This window comes from Lytechinus variegatus, chromosome 4, assembly GCF_018143015.1.
Source record: "Lytechinus variegatus isolate NC3 chromosome 4, Lvar_3.0, whole genome shotgun sequence".
Taxonomy (NCBI): domain Eukaryota; kingdom Metazoa; phylum Echinodermata; class Echinoidea; order Temnopleuroida; family Toxopneustidae; genus Lytechinus; species Lytechinus variegatus.
Genome location: NC_054743.1, coordinates 13,669,814 through 13,684,228, shown reverse-complemented (window position 1 = coordinate 13,684,228; position 14,415 = coordinate 13,669,814). Strand labels below are relative to the sequence as shown.

Below are 14,415 nucleotides of genomic sequence, written 5' to 3'. Positions count from 1 at the left end.
CGCTATGTGTGGGACCTCCCTGAAATGATCTGTCTCAGTTTTAGTTCATATGAATGTTTGCAATGTTCTCAAATTGTCATGGCTTGAGTAGTTTGTGGATGGAAAATAAGAATTGAGAAAAGCCGGTGTCAAAAAAGATAAAAAAAGGCTGAAGTTAATGGGTAACCGGCAGCAATAATTCCTTAAATGCAATGAGAGTTGCAGAAGAAGTGATAGCCAGGGTTATAATAGCTGTGATTCTTATTCTTCAAAAAGCCCTATATAAATCCAGCTATTATTGTCATTGCTATTATTTTACGGAATTGCCCATATCTCATTTTCAATGAAATTAATAGTAAATCAACATTGAATCAGAGTGATGCAATGTTGCAATTAAGACATGAAATGTGTGCGATAAACTGTGAAAAATGTAGAAATCTGGAAGTCTACCTTTAAATATAAATAATTTGATGAAAAGTTTATAACATTGTCAGGGTTTGTGAGTGTGAATGCATTTGGGAATATGTCTGCAGATGAAGTTTGCTTTTTTTGGGGGGGGGGTAGGAAACTACAATTTTATGTTTTTGTATTTGCAAATTGAGTTGATACTTTTTTGTCTTTTTGGGCCATTCTCTACAAGCAGTTTGCTTTTTTATGGTCCTAGCCATATTTTGTAATTTCTATTGCATAATATTATGTACACTGTATGATTTGTTTATTGATATTTTTATGGTTGAATAAATTGAAATTGAAATTGGATTGAATGAAATGCTTTAACTCAAGAGGCCAAAGATTGTTCATGTGCTAGCATGCAGGAGAGATCGTGGAGAGCAGGGGGGGGGGGGGGTGTTGTTTGAAGGGAGCAGCTTCCTTTGGAGTCATTGATTAAGAAACTATCACCATTTATGCATTTAAAGTGTAATGAAAACAACAAATTGAAACATAATGACAAATTTCTGTTCTCTCTCAGGTAATGGAGAACCCCACTACATCCAGGAGACTTCTGATTGTACGTATGTGTTTGAGTGGGCCACGCCCCTTGCCTGCCCCCCTTTCAAGGTGGTGGAGTGCAGCTATAGGGATGGAGAGCATCAGTATGACCTCGCCCCACTCTCGAAGATGACGGATAATTACAGAGTGCATGCTGATGGGAATAGCGTGGATGGCGATGCTTACTATATCAACGTGTGCAGATCACTGTGGCACAGGAAAGGGGCACAAGGTGAGGACGGATGGTGGTGGTGGTGATGGTGATGGTGGTGGTGATGATGGTGGTGGTGGTGATGATGGTGGTGGTGGTGATGATGGTGGTGAGGGTGGTGGTGATGATGGTGGTGGTGGTTGTGATGGTGGTGGTGGTGGTGAGGGTGGTGGTGGTGGTGGTGGTGGTGATGGTGGTGGTGGTGGTGATGATGGTGGTGGTGGTGATGCTGGTGGTGGTGGTGGTGGTGGTGGTGGTGGTGGTGATGGTGATTGTGGTTGATGTGGTGATGATGGTGGTGGTTGTGTTGGTGGTGGTGATGGTGGTGGTGATGGTGGTGATAGTGGTGGTGATTATTATTATGATAAGGAGGAGGAGGGGGATACTGATGATATAGACATTAATGGTGATGAAAAATGAAATCCATTTTTTATATTACGAAATAGATATCTGAAATAGAAATACTCTGAAAAAGAAATACTCTGAAAATTCATTTTGCCCAAATGATCATGGGCCCGGCAGCCACTGTGCAGCACCAGATTGACATTACTGTATCCCTTAAATTGTTGAACGCAAACAGGGTAGTACAGAGTTGCTAATTTTCCGGATTTTTCCGGAATTCCGGATTTTTTCCTTTGCTGAAAAATATTCTGGAAAAAAAAATCGATTGTCAAAGTGAAATCCGTAAAAATTTCCCCTCCAAATCTTGTCACGGAGTTCGCTACGGAGAGCGCAATTTCAATTTTGGATGGCCAATTTGCGCAGACGGAAAATTATTAGCGTTGTGCGCAGCATGAAGTTTAGCTGGTACTGTACTTGCACGGTACGCGCGAGCAATACATTGTAGCAGTTGCAAACGCCGCCCTATACCCTGCAGGGATACGGGTGTCAGCGCTATCCCAGTCGGGCGATCGCCCGGTAGAACCGCTCGAAGCATGGCCCGGTGTGGCTGCAATTGCCTGCTGCTGCGAGAGTGATTGGTTGTCTGCCGCGGGATTGCTACCATGAAATATGTGTTCTCTGGTGCGTATTCATCAATTCATATGTGTGAACTATCCATCATTTTGATAGAAATTGTGATTTATGGATTTTCAATAGTATAGGATTGTCTTGTTGATGAGTACAGTGAGTGAAAAAGGGCACCCCAGCTGCTACATACACCCGTCCCGAGTCGCACCCATTGGCCGCAGCATATTAACCCGCAGCAGGTTAACCCGTACCGTAATGAGTACGGGTTACATGAATTTTTTTTTTTTGAGCACCTTTCTTGCCTATGATATGAAGTTTATTATGTCATTAATTATTTGTTATGTACTACTGTAGATTAATGATTTCAGCCCTCTAAAGAATAAGAAAACGTTCGAGCTTCAGGGGGCTTCGCCCTTGACCCCGCCAGGGGCCCTGGGCGGGCCCCTGGACCCCCGGCCTGGGTTTTCAGGATTTTTTTTGAGCTATCAGTTAGCATCTCTGGTAGTAGCAACTCATATCTTTTAACGTCTTTTGGTTAGACCCAGCTGGGGTTTGAACTCCCGACCTCCCAGTTTTGAGACGGACGCTCTACCAACTGAGCCAACACATCCGTTATGTGATGACATTGTGATATTGTTGTTCATGTTACTTGTAATGATTATGGCAATGTATAGAAGGAGGAAGGGGATGAATAGTATGTTGCTGATGATAATGATCAGAAGGAGCATACAAATAATGCTAATGATAATGATGCTGCTGCTGATGAGGAGGGGCATAAGAATAATGTCATTGTACATGTACTGTATATGAGAAGGAGGATAAAGAGGAAGATAATGATGGTCTTGCAGTCTAAAACCCATATTCATTAATAGTTACCCTATTTATGTTTCCATGTTTCAGGAGAATTCTGTCCAAGCAATGCTGCTTCATGTCTCCAAACTGTTGATTCCAATGGGAAGAAAAGGTAACAGTCAATTTTATCCATGGTGTAAACAAACACAGAATTCTCTACACATTGCATATCAAAAGATGTTGGATGTTGTTTGAAAGTTTGCATGGTGGCATGTACAATTGCTGATGTGGTTTACGGTACACCATGTGGAGTGTTATAGAAACAGTGGATAGAAGAAGAGAAGAAATGGATAGGCGAGAAAGTGGAGATTTGAGAGTAGAGTATTCTTTCTTGAAAGTAGTCCTGAAAAGGACTGTAAACCAGAAGGAATGTTGAATGAGAACAGCTTGAGTAGTAGAGCTGATGAGGAGATGCTGGCTTGAGTCGGCGAGCAGAGATGATGAGTAGTAGAGAGACTCGACGTTTCGGACAGGTTGACTGTCCGTCTTCAGGAGTGAATAAAAATATGTTTAAATGCTATCCAAGTAGCAACATTTTTCCCCCCAATCAATTGCACATCATTTTGTTGGTTTGGTTCTTGGAAGAAATGGTATGAATTAAATTGTTTTAGTTAAATTAATATTGTCAATTTTATAATTTGCAGTTGATTTCAATAGGTTCTTTCAAACCCAAGATCTCATGGAAGATGAAATGAATATTACAATTGTAATGTGTTTTTGCATAAAACCCTACTGTGACAATTGGACTTACAGAAGCTTCTCCTTTCTGTATTTTTTGCAGTTACATCAGTTTAGGTGAGGTTGGTCAAGGTCCAACGATGGAGAATGGTCATCTTGTTCTACGCTATAATTCTGGACATGCTTGCCCTGATGGAACAGGAAGGAAGCGTAGTACTGTCATTCACATACAGTGTGATAAGAACTCAGTGGTAAGTACCATGTGAGATTCAAATTGGACTTATTGATCTTGTGTGTTGATTTGTTAACTGATACAATGATTGATTGATTGCCTAATTAAATGATTGATTGATTTATCAGAATTTCTATTTAGTAAATGATTGATTCTTTGATTGCTTTATCAGATGATTGATTGATAAATTAATGTAGTTATTGGTTGAACAATTACTTACTTGACCTTATTTTAAAGGAATGAAAAAAATGGAAAGTCATCAACATATAGTGTGATAAGAAATCTGTGGCTAATCATGCCCTTCTATGAAAATCTTTTTACACATATTTGATTATTGTGCATTAGGAAAACCTTTGTTTTTTGGTTTTCTCATTTGAAAGGTTTGTGTACGGTTAGGCCTGCTATTTGTTTACTTGTACTTTATGCCGTAATTGCATGATTGATGTCAGTTTGCATGAAAGTTGATGCTAAAAATTTAATTATATCTTCCCCTCCAAACAGGGTACAGCTCCTATGTTTGACCACGTTGACGGTGACTGTGAATATCATTTCCTTTGGTTGAGCAACTATGCATGTGATATAACAGAACATACCGACAAACCTACTGGGGATTGCACTGCTATGAATCCTATTTCAGGTAGGAGATTTTAAAAAAAGTTCAATTTGATAAAAATAAAGATGCTACTATGTTATCAATAAGATGAAAATGAAGTATTTGTGAAATTTATCATTAATTTGGCCTGTATTTTGTACATTTTGTATATATTAATTAATAGTTGTTAGATATTTGGAAATTAAAAAAGTTTATGTTTTCGTTCTGCAATAAAATTTTTAAGCAGACGAATAAAGGAACAGTATGAATTTTCCTTCATTTCCACTAAAAAATGCAGTTTTTGAATGAATAATGGATTTTTACGATTTTTGTTGTTTCCTATTTTGGAAAATATTGAGACACCATTGCAGGGTTTAATGAAAAGTTTTGTCAAAGATTTTTACAGGCTTTTATGCCCTCAGCCAATGAGATACCTTGATAGTTGTTTTTCACTGTCAGTACTTTTTCCTGATTCTCATTTTTCTTATTCCAGGATTCCGGTTTGACTTTAACTCCTTGAAGAAGCAAGATGGATACATCGTCATGGGCAGTGATAGTCATAAATATGTGATCAACGTTTGTGATCCTCTTACTACCTCAGTGTGTGATGGAAGCAATATAGGTATGTTCAATTAAAAACTGTGTTCCTCTGTTTACATGTAATATGACAAATGAACTGGATAGTAATTGTAAGTGAAATGCTTCTTCATGTATGATAAATGGAACCTTGAACCTTGAAGAATGATCACTTTCAGCATCTCCAAAGCTAACAGGGGATGAAAACATTCTGTCCATATCAGTGCGAGGTGCCATGGTGAAGTAATTTGACATTTCAATTTTATTTACAGTAAAAGTGAGTGCGCTCTGTGCAAGTGAAAAATTCCTCTCGGTTTACAACATAAGAGACCCAACAAGTGGACACAGTTAACATAAGAATCATTCATCATAATTTTGTTTGTTTCCCCATAATTTGACCACACATGGTGTAAATCAACAGAGTCTAGAACATTTCTGAATTGAACTTGCTCATTCTAAAGTGTATCTCTAATATGCTACCTAATGAACCTATTCACCTAACTCCAGGATCTTGCCAAGAAGAGCTTGCTACGCAAGGGCGACACTTTAACGCTGGTATCTTCAACAAGAATCTCTTCTTTGATGACAGCATCCTCTTCCTGCGCTATGATTTTGGCCATGCCTGCCATAGCAACCATTTCAACAGGAGCAGCGTTATCAACTTTGTATGCCCCCATCAACAGGATACGGTCGGAGAGCCGGTTTTTATCGCAGAATCGGATGACTGCACCTACTACTTCTCCTGGCATACTTCCCTGGCCTGTGAGAAATTTGTAAGTTGGCTGGAGTTCATGATGGTGATGGGGTAATAATGATGGCCACATTGGTTGAGATCGTGATAGTTATCAAAGTAATTTTGGTAGGGATATTGGAGGTGGTGTATGGGATGATATTAATGATGAAGGAAATGAAGATGGTGGGATGATGATGGTGATAATGAAGATGATGGTGGAGATGATGGTGATGATAATTATGATGATGATGGTCATCATTATGGTGATAATAATAATGATGATGACAACAGTGATGATGATAAAAATAATGATATTCAGGAGTCACAGTTAAAGATGACAGTGATGGTTATATTATTAATGTTGTTAGTAAAAGTGAAAACTATATACTTACAAAAAGATGAAATCAATCTTTACATTTTCCTGACCATTTCTTTGTTATAGATCCAGTGTAGTGTGGTCAATGGATCAGATACCATCAGTCTTGCACCCCTAATCAATGACCAGGGTTATCACTTAGCAACCAACCTCCTTGGCGACGGCAGCTTGGCCTACATCAACCTATGCCGACCTTTGAACCCTATCCCAGGTCTGACCTGTCATCCCAACTCTGCAGCCTGCCAGGTCAAAGGTGGAAACCCTGTTGTGAGTATCTGAAAAATTAATGTTAACATGACAGGACGTCATATCACTAAAGATGCTTCGCAATGCCATTTTTCTCTTTCTTGCCTTTCATCTTTATCACTCCATCATTTAACAGTCCTTTTCGGGACTAACCACATGGTGAACCGTAAACTTCTCCTGTGTTGTAACAGCCTTGTTTTGAATCCCTGGTTGGTTTTTACAAATGACTGTTGACCCTTTCTTGTTTGATATACATCAGACTTTCATTGGTGTTGATTCGGTTTGTAAGAAGCTGTCACCAGTCACCCTTAAAGTTGCTCGTAATTTGCGAACAGCTTTATGAAACAACCACCTGGATGGAAATACATGTATGGGGCATAAATACCATTTACAGTGAGTGAACAGTTAGCATCAGATGAGAACATTGAAACTCGATACCGAAAGTGGTGCTAAGGCCACCACTAGGACTCTAGTCATGGGTTGGTCCAAGGCATACCTTCTTTTGATGTCAATGCAAGTGAACCCCAATGCGAGGCCAACCCGGTGGAATACCCCTTTGTTATTTCCTCTCGGTGAATAGTGTACTATCATGAGCTAACCTTGCAATTACTGTTGCCTTACAGAATCTTGGAAAAGTTTCAGAGGGTCCTAAGATTGGTACTGATGGGAAGCTTAGCATCACATACACACAGGGTGACCGTTGTCCCACGGATGCTACAAAGAATATTTCATCGGTCATCAAGTTCTTCTGCAAGCAAGGGGTCACCCAGGTAAAGGGGTTTCAAGATTGTGAATTTTTGTTTTTGATAATGTCATTTGATCTCTATTGGAAAGCAGCAATGCATATTTCAAACATTGTATTTCATGGTAAATGTTATAAGTGTTGTAAAGATTAGAAGGAAATGAAATGATTCATCATTGCAATGAGTATATATTATAAGATAAGATTGCATATAAACATACTGCATCTGAATAACGATGTAAGGTCTATATTTAGTGATTTACTTCTTAAAATGGCATTGTCCAAAGTGGCTGTGCCTTTGTGGCTTTAAAAAGCTGGAGTCTTTGTTCCTTCTCCTAACATTTAATTTGGACGATATGGTTATCTGTTAAAGATACCATTCTTCCAACACCAAACCATAAATCTTGATCTTCTCTGTGTTGTTCTTTACCCCCTCAGGGCACATCCACCTTTTAAGTTCATTGAAGACTCTTGGTTATCTTTTAAAGATAGTATTCTTCCAACACCAAACCATAAATCTTGATCTTCTCTGTGTTGTCTTTACCCCCCTCAGGGAACACCCACTTTGGAGTTCATCGAAGATTGCATCTATCAGTTCACCTGGGGGACCAACGTGGTGTGTCCCGCTACTGCACCTGAGAGTGATCAAGACTGTACCTTCTTCAACACTGCCTTGCAGTATAGGTTTGACTTCACTGCTCTCTCAAAGCAAGATCAGACAGTGAGTACTGCCCTCTAATGTGAACAGGCCCTGTAACTAAATCTTGTTCAATCAGTCCAAATCATATTAATGATAATTGCTGTTTGGTGATTTTTTTTTTTTACCTGATTGCTAAGAAAGCATGAATTAATGATAATAATACTGATGCTTTAAGTCAAGTCCACCTCAGAAAAATGTTGATTTGAATCAATAGAGAAAAATCAGACAAACACACGCTGAACATTTCATCAAAATCGGATGTAAAATAAGAAAGTTATGACTATTTAAAATTTCGCTTATTTTTCACAAAATAGTTATAATGAACGAGTCAGTTACATCCAAATGAGAGAGTTGATGATATCACTCACTCACTATTTCCTTTGTTTTTTATTGTTTGAATTATACAATATTTCGATTTTTATGAATTTGGCAATTAGGACCTCCTTGCCTAATCCACAAAATGTTAAAATAATGGAATTCCACGTGTTCAGGTAGGAATGAAACTTCATTTCACATGACAATGACGAGAAAATAAAAATATTTCATATTTCATGTAATAAAATACAAAAGAAATAGTGAGTGATGTCATCAGTTCCCTCATTTGCATACGGCGACCGATATGTGCACATAACTGTTTTGTGAAATGAAGCGAAACTTTAAAATGTCATAACTTTGTCATTTTACATCCAATTTTGATGAAATTTTCAGCGTTCTGCTTGTTGAATTTTTTTTTTTTTTCAAATCAAGGTTTTGTTGGGGTGGACTTGTCCTTTAAAGTTATTATATGCTCATGAAAAAATTTATAAGTGCAAGAGCATGAACAACATGGATTAGAGGAACTATGAATGATACAAAGGGAGTTTCAATACAACAGTACTATAATTGTCAGGATGACAACATTCTTTTGAAACTCATGATTCAATGCATTACAGGATTATTTACTTTGGCTTATGGGCTTTAACAATAATCTAATGATATCTAGTTTTCATTAGCACTTTCTTAGGAAGCTCTCAGCATATATCCTTTTCCAGATTTCACATCAAGGGCCTCTGTTAGATAGACTATCAAGTTTTTTAATGAACATCAAATGACATCTAATCTAATATTTCCACCAGGTTGTAGCATCATCAGCTAAGAGCATGAAGCTGAAGCTGTGCGGTCTATCAGCTGACCAGTCCGGGGAGTGTACAGGGTCAGCTGTCTGTCTTCAGGCCGGCAGTGATAAGTTCTCTCTAGGAAAGCTCTCCACACAGACCATCAGTCAGGAAGGAGAAATCTTCAAAGTGGAATACACCGGTGGATCGTCCTGTCCTTCATGTATGCCATATTGTATTTCCTTACTTAAAGGACAAGTCCACCCCAACAAAAACTTGATTTGAATCAATAGAGAAAAATCAGACAAGCATAACACTGAAAATTTAATCAAAATCGGATGTAAAATAAGAAAGTTATGACATTTCAAAATTTCACTTATTTTTAACAAAACAGTTATATGAACGAGCCAGTTACATCCAAATGAGAGAGTTGATGATGTTACTCACTCACTATCTCTTTTGTTTTTTATTGTTTGAATTATACAATATTTCAATTTTACGAATTTAATGATTAGGACCTCCTTGCCTGGAGCACAAAATGTTAAAATAATGGAATTCCACGTGTTCAGGGAGGAATGAAATTTCATTTCACATGACAATGACGATAAAATCAAGATATTTCATATAATAAAATACAAAAGAATTAGTGAGTGAGTGATGTCATCAGTTCCTCATTTGCATACCGACCGAGATCTGCATATAACTGTTTTGTGAAATGAAGCGAAACTTTAAAATGTCATAACTTTCTTATTTTACATCTGATTTTGATGAAATTTTCAGTGTTATGCTTGTTGAATTTTTCTCTTTTTATTCAAATCAAGTTTTTGTTGGGGTGGACTTGTCCTTTAAATATCGATTCCAGTTCATTAATTTGAAAATTTCTAAATAAGTGGGCAGCCACCCTAGTGTTATATATTAATTACCAAGTGCAAATTACTCTGCACAAATACTGAGGTTTGGCAGTGATGCGTGGTTTCCAAGAATGTTAAATATTAATTATTTTTTTTTATTTGAAAAAAAAGTAATGATAGTTTGACCAAAATAACAATGGTTCATTTGTATACATTTTATCTATTCTCCAGCCAACGGTACACATATCTCATTAGGGTAAAGGATCTTTTCAATGTTCATTTGCACTATGAAAAGGTGTTTATTAGTATGATTGTCTACTTGAGATGAATTCATTTGATTTATTTTGATCTCATGTTTTATTTGTAATTTTTTTTACAGCTGCTGAAAAGAAGAGACAGGCCACCATTCTTCTTATTTGTGATCGAGATGCTAAGAATACACCCCCAACTTTCTTTTCTGTGAGTTATCATTAATAATTTTTTTAGATTCCATTTTAACTCCATTTTTAACTGCATATATGTAATTTTGATTTGTATATTCATTGTTTATCTTAGTAATTTTGATTATTGTTATATATTGGCATTGTGTAAACATGTACAATTCAGTCTGTGACTGCCAATCATGTTTTTTTGCAATAAACCTGAATTGAATCGAATTGAATAATTCCTGTCAGTTAATTTCCTTTAAATTTTTTAATAAACTGATGATAATAAAAAGTAAATAATCTGATAGTACAAACATATGATTTTATACTCTGTTAGACAACAAACTTGGTGGAGGTGAATTAAAGAGAAATTCCAGTAGTTGCATTAAACACTGATTTCATGAGAAAGTCTGTAAAACCAGGCTTAATCGTCAGTGTATCATCGAGGATCTAGATCTGGTACAGTTACATAAACTGAACTTTGTGAAATCTTGAACTCTACGCTGAAAAATCTTCACACTGAAGATCAACAACACAGATGAGCGTATGTGGGACAGTGTATTATTATTGCTTTGAATGTCGGCCCGACGCTTGACCCGAATCCTGTGCTTATTCGCTGATTTCTCAGCAACTACACAATTTCTTCCAGAATCCTTTGGCACATATGTTTTATTTATACAAACAGACACTTTGGTGGTCATTTCATTGGATTCTGTACGAACTCATTTTGATATCGTTACCACAACTGGAATTTACCTTTAAGTGGATACCAGCAGGAAGAAATTCCTCAAAAGAACTGTGAGCACTGAAATCAATAACCTAGTTTAGCCGGGGTAATGGAGGAACGGCGTTCAGCACCTAATGAGGTGGATATGTGTGCATAATGAATACCATATATTATTGAAGTGATCGCATGTCGCATGAACCCAAACAGAAAGGTCAGAATTTGGTTTTTCAATACTCCACATATAAGCAAGATGATAATTACATAAAGGAAGAAGTTTTCCTGGTACTCTCAAAAGAAGAAATTATAGATAAAAAGTCATAGTTTTGTAGATTTCATAATGTAAATCATTATCATTTCCATTCATTTTAAAGTCAATTACTTGATAAATGTTTTTCATATTAGTCTGACGAAAATTGCCACTACACGTTCCAATGGCGTACCCCTGCTGCTTGCCCGGCCGACACCAGACCTTGTGACCTTGCATACGAGGGAAACGTCTATGACCTATCACCCTTATCTCGCATCACTGGCAGCTTCCAAATCCAAGATGATAGCAAAAATGAGTGAGTCAAGTAACCCAATACAATGAACTTGTGAAAAGATTTTTTATTTGTAGGGCAATTCTTTTCAATAGAAGTTTTCTTGAAGTAAATACATGTACCTCTTTACTGACATAATTATTTAAGTACAGTGTACCTGTTTTTAGTTCCTATCTGATGAGTTAAAATTGTGTGCTGGCCAACTTTCTTTTGCTGGACTTCTGGGCCCCGTCTTACAAAGAGTTACGATTGATCCAATCAATCTCAATTGTATGGAAATCAATCCATGCCATAATTTTTTCTTCAGGAAATATGCATAATCTTCTTAGTAAACAAAGAAAATCACACTGAATTTTCAAGAGAATGATGAATGTATGAATATACATCATATCTAAAAAATATTTTGAAGAAATTTGCATTTTTGGAGTTGATGTTGCTGGCTTTCCAAAGTTGTGATTGATCGGATCAATCGCAACTCTTTGTAAGACGGGCCCCAGGTCTCATCCTTGTTCAATAATACTATTGTACCCATCATTCCCAGATCGTTTATATCTGTGTTATAACAGTTGATAGTTTATATAAACCACAGATATACATGATATAACTTTGTGAATATGGGCATTGAATCTTTTCCAATTATTGATGTTTGTCTCAAAATATATAGTTTTGAAACTATTTTTTATAACACACAGTCAATGAGATACCACAGAAAGTGTTAGTCAGTTTGCTCCCCCTTTAAATGAAGTTAATCTTAATTAATCTATTTTCTCCCATGCTTTTTTTTCTTTCCCTTCCTCACTCTCCTCTTCCCATTCTATCTTTATTCAGTTATTACATGAATCTATGTCAGCCTGCATACGATACGCCTGAAGGCTGCCCGAAAGACGCCAGTATTTGTCGTGAGAGAGCTGACGGCCAGGTGGATGTCCTTGGCATGGTCTACACACAGCAGATGACTGCCAAAGGTAAGATGGTCAGGTTGATTTGATTGCTTGAAAATCAGTCCAGGGGCCCGTTTCATAAAGCTGTTCGTAAGATACAAATGACTTTACGCACGACTGGTGATCCTTTCTTGTGCTAAATGATATCCCTATGTAACTGATTTAGCACTAAGAAGAGGTTTCAGTCGTGTGTAAAGTTGTGCGTAACTTTACGAACAGCTTTATGAAACACCACCCTGGTGTGGTGATAATGAGTAAAAAAGGGAATTCCAAACAAAAAATCAAAGATATGGCCTAAATTGCTTGTTTGATGAAATGAACATTATATCCCGAATAATTCTAGTAGTCAGTAGCCCTGAAATTTAAATCTGTTTTTGTGTTCGTTGAATTAGGGTAGCCGGGGGGGCGTTTCATCAATATATTCGTCCGACAAGTTGTCAGATCTGACAACTTCCCTGGATTCTGATTGGTTGAGAAGCACTGTTGCTATAGTGACTGTCGGATAAAACAGGACTTGTCGGATAAAACGTGTGACAAGTCCTTTCATGAAACGCTCCCCAGATTCACCTCTTAATCAATTGCCTTCACCTTCCTCCACTTTGCATGACACTGTGTGTATCAACCCAATACCCTTCCTCTCCTCAGTATTTGTATTGTACATGTAATAAAGAAAATTAAGCATGGCATTCAGTCGTGTGATAGGTCTTTTTCTGAGGTAAGATATGCCCACATATGCTTATTTATATTCGGTTGTTTTTTCAGGGAAACTTTAATACATCTGTTTCTCTCTCTTTGAGAGGGAAATATGATAATTTGCCTGTATTCATTTCATGTGCATTTCATGTGATGGGGCCAACTCCAATTAGTTTATAGTCACTTGGTCTACTAAGCAGATGGTCTAATTCACAATTTGTCTGACATCACTAAAACCCATTTGGTCTTATACTCATTTGGATCATCTGGCATTTAGTCTAATGCCTGAATGGTCTAATACCACTTTGTCCACGTAACTTTTTTCGGCCTTTATCGAATTTTGTTCATAATCAGTTCATCTAATCGTATCAATTTAGTGGTGTTTGACCAAGTGGATGTTAGACAAAATGTTAAATGGGCTAGGCCAATAAGACCAAATCTAAAGTAGACCAATAGGGCATAAACCAATCGGCAATTTGCCTTATCAATCTTCCTTCATTTTTATCCTTTTGTCGCTCTCTATACAGGAGATGTTCCAGATATTGTGGTGACGTTCATTGAGGGAACCAATGTGGATGATTGCAGTGATCCACCTCAGCAGGGTTCGCTTCCAGCTTCTTCATTGATCACTTTCAAGTGTGCCAAGAAAAATGGACGCCCAGTCTTCCAAAGGTAATTGAAACCATTTCAGCAAGAAATTTAGAGAATAAAGGAGAGAAACAGAAAGTATGACACAGGCAGGGACCTAAGAAGGGCAATTCCATAAAAAAAAGAACATTTCTGTCTGACTAATTCCATGAAATGTGCATTTTTACCCCCTATATATGGTAAAGTCAAGAAATAATTTATTTCTGTTTACTACATGTAGCTCATGAAAAGTGGTAATGTTCACAAATGATTATGGCTTGAGTAAATTTTGAAGTAAAAAATGTGTGCAGTGCAGTTGATAATCTATCCAGTTTGTGTGTTTTATGTTTTCATGCAGGACTGAGCACGTTGATAACAAGTGCCAATTTCAATTTCTATGGGAGTCGAAGGTAGCCTGCAAAGAAGAAAGGTATGTCATACCCAACTACTTGACTGGGTCACTCTCTGTAGATTTTATTCTTTGTATACTATCTTCTAACCATTTCTAACCATTCTCTATCCTTCTTCAATGCATTTTAATGGAGTCCCAATGCAACATGATTGAACCAAATGTACTGGCAATACACACCCTACATATATACTGAGTTACAGTGTATATATATTGTATATAATGGAATAGGT

At 37.3% G+C, this 14,415-nt stretch overlaps 1 protein-coding gene across 1 annotated transcript in view; it reads left to right on the top strand.

The window, feature by feature from the left end:
* The window catches only part of LOC121413441 (cation-independent mannose-6-phosphate receptor-like), a 75,083-nt gene that overhangs the window by 40,046 nt on the left and 20,622 nt on the right, over positions 1-14,415 (top strand). The window contains exons 23-37 of the mRNA XM_041606260.1: positions 950-1,201; positions 3,050-3,113; positions 3,783-3,930; positions 4,413-4,548; positions 4,997-5,125; positions 5,587-5,852; positions 6,255-6,455; positions 7,058-7,204; positions 7,730-7,897; positions 8,992-9,193; positions 10,201-10,280; positions 11,376-11,536; positions 12,341-12,477; positions 13,674-13,818; positions 14,132-14,203. Coding sequence (XP_041462194.1) covers positions 950-1,201; positions 3,050-3,113; positions 3,783-3,930; positions 4,413-4,548; positions 4,997-5,125; positions 5,587-5,852; positions 6,255-6,455; positions 7,058-7,204; positions 7,730-7,897; positions 8,992-9,193; positions 10,201-10,280; positions 11,376-11,536; positions 12,341-12,477; positions 13,674-13,818; positions 14,132-14,203 — 2,308 coding nt within the window. The remainder of the gene's footprint in view (positions 1-949; positions 1,202-3,049; positions 3,114-3,782; positions 3,931-4,412; positions 4,549-4,996; positions 5,126-5,586; positions 5,853-6,254; positions 6,456-7,057; positions 7,205-7,729; positions 7,898-8,991; positions 9,194-10,200; positions 10,281-11,375; positions 11,537-12,340; positions 12,478-13,673; positions 13,819-14,131; positions 14,204-14,415) is intronic.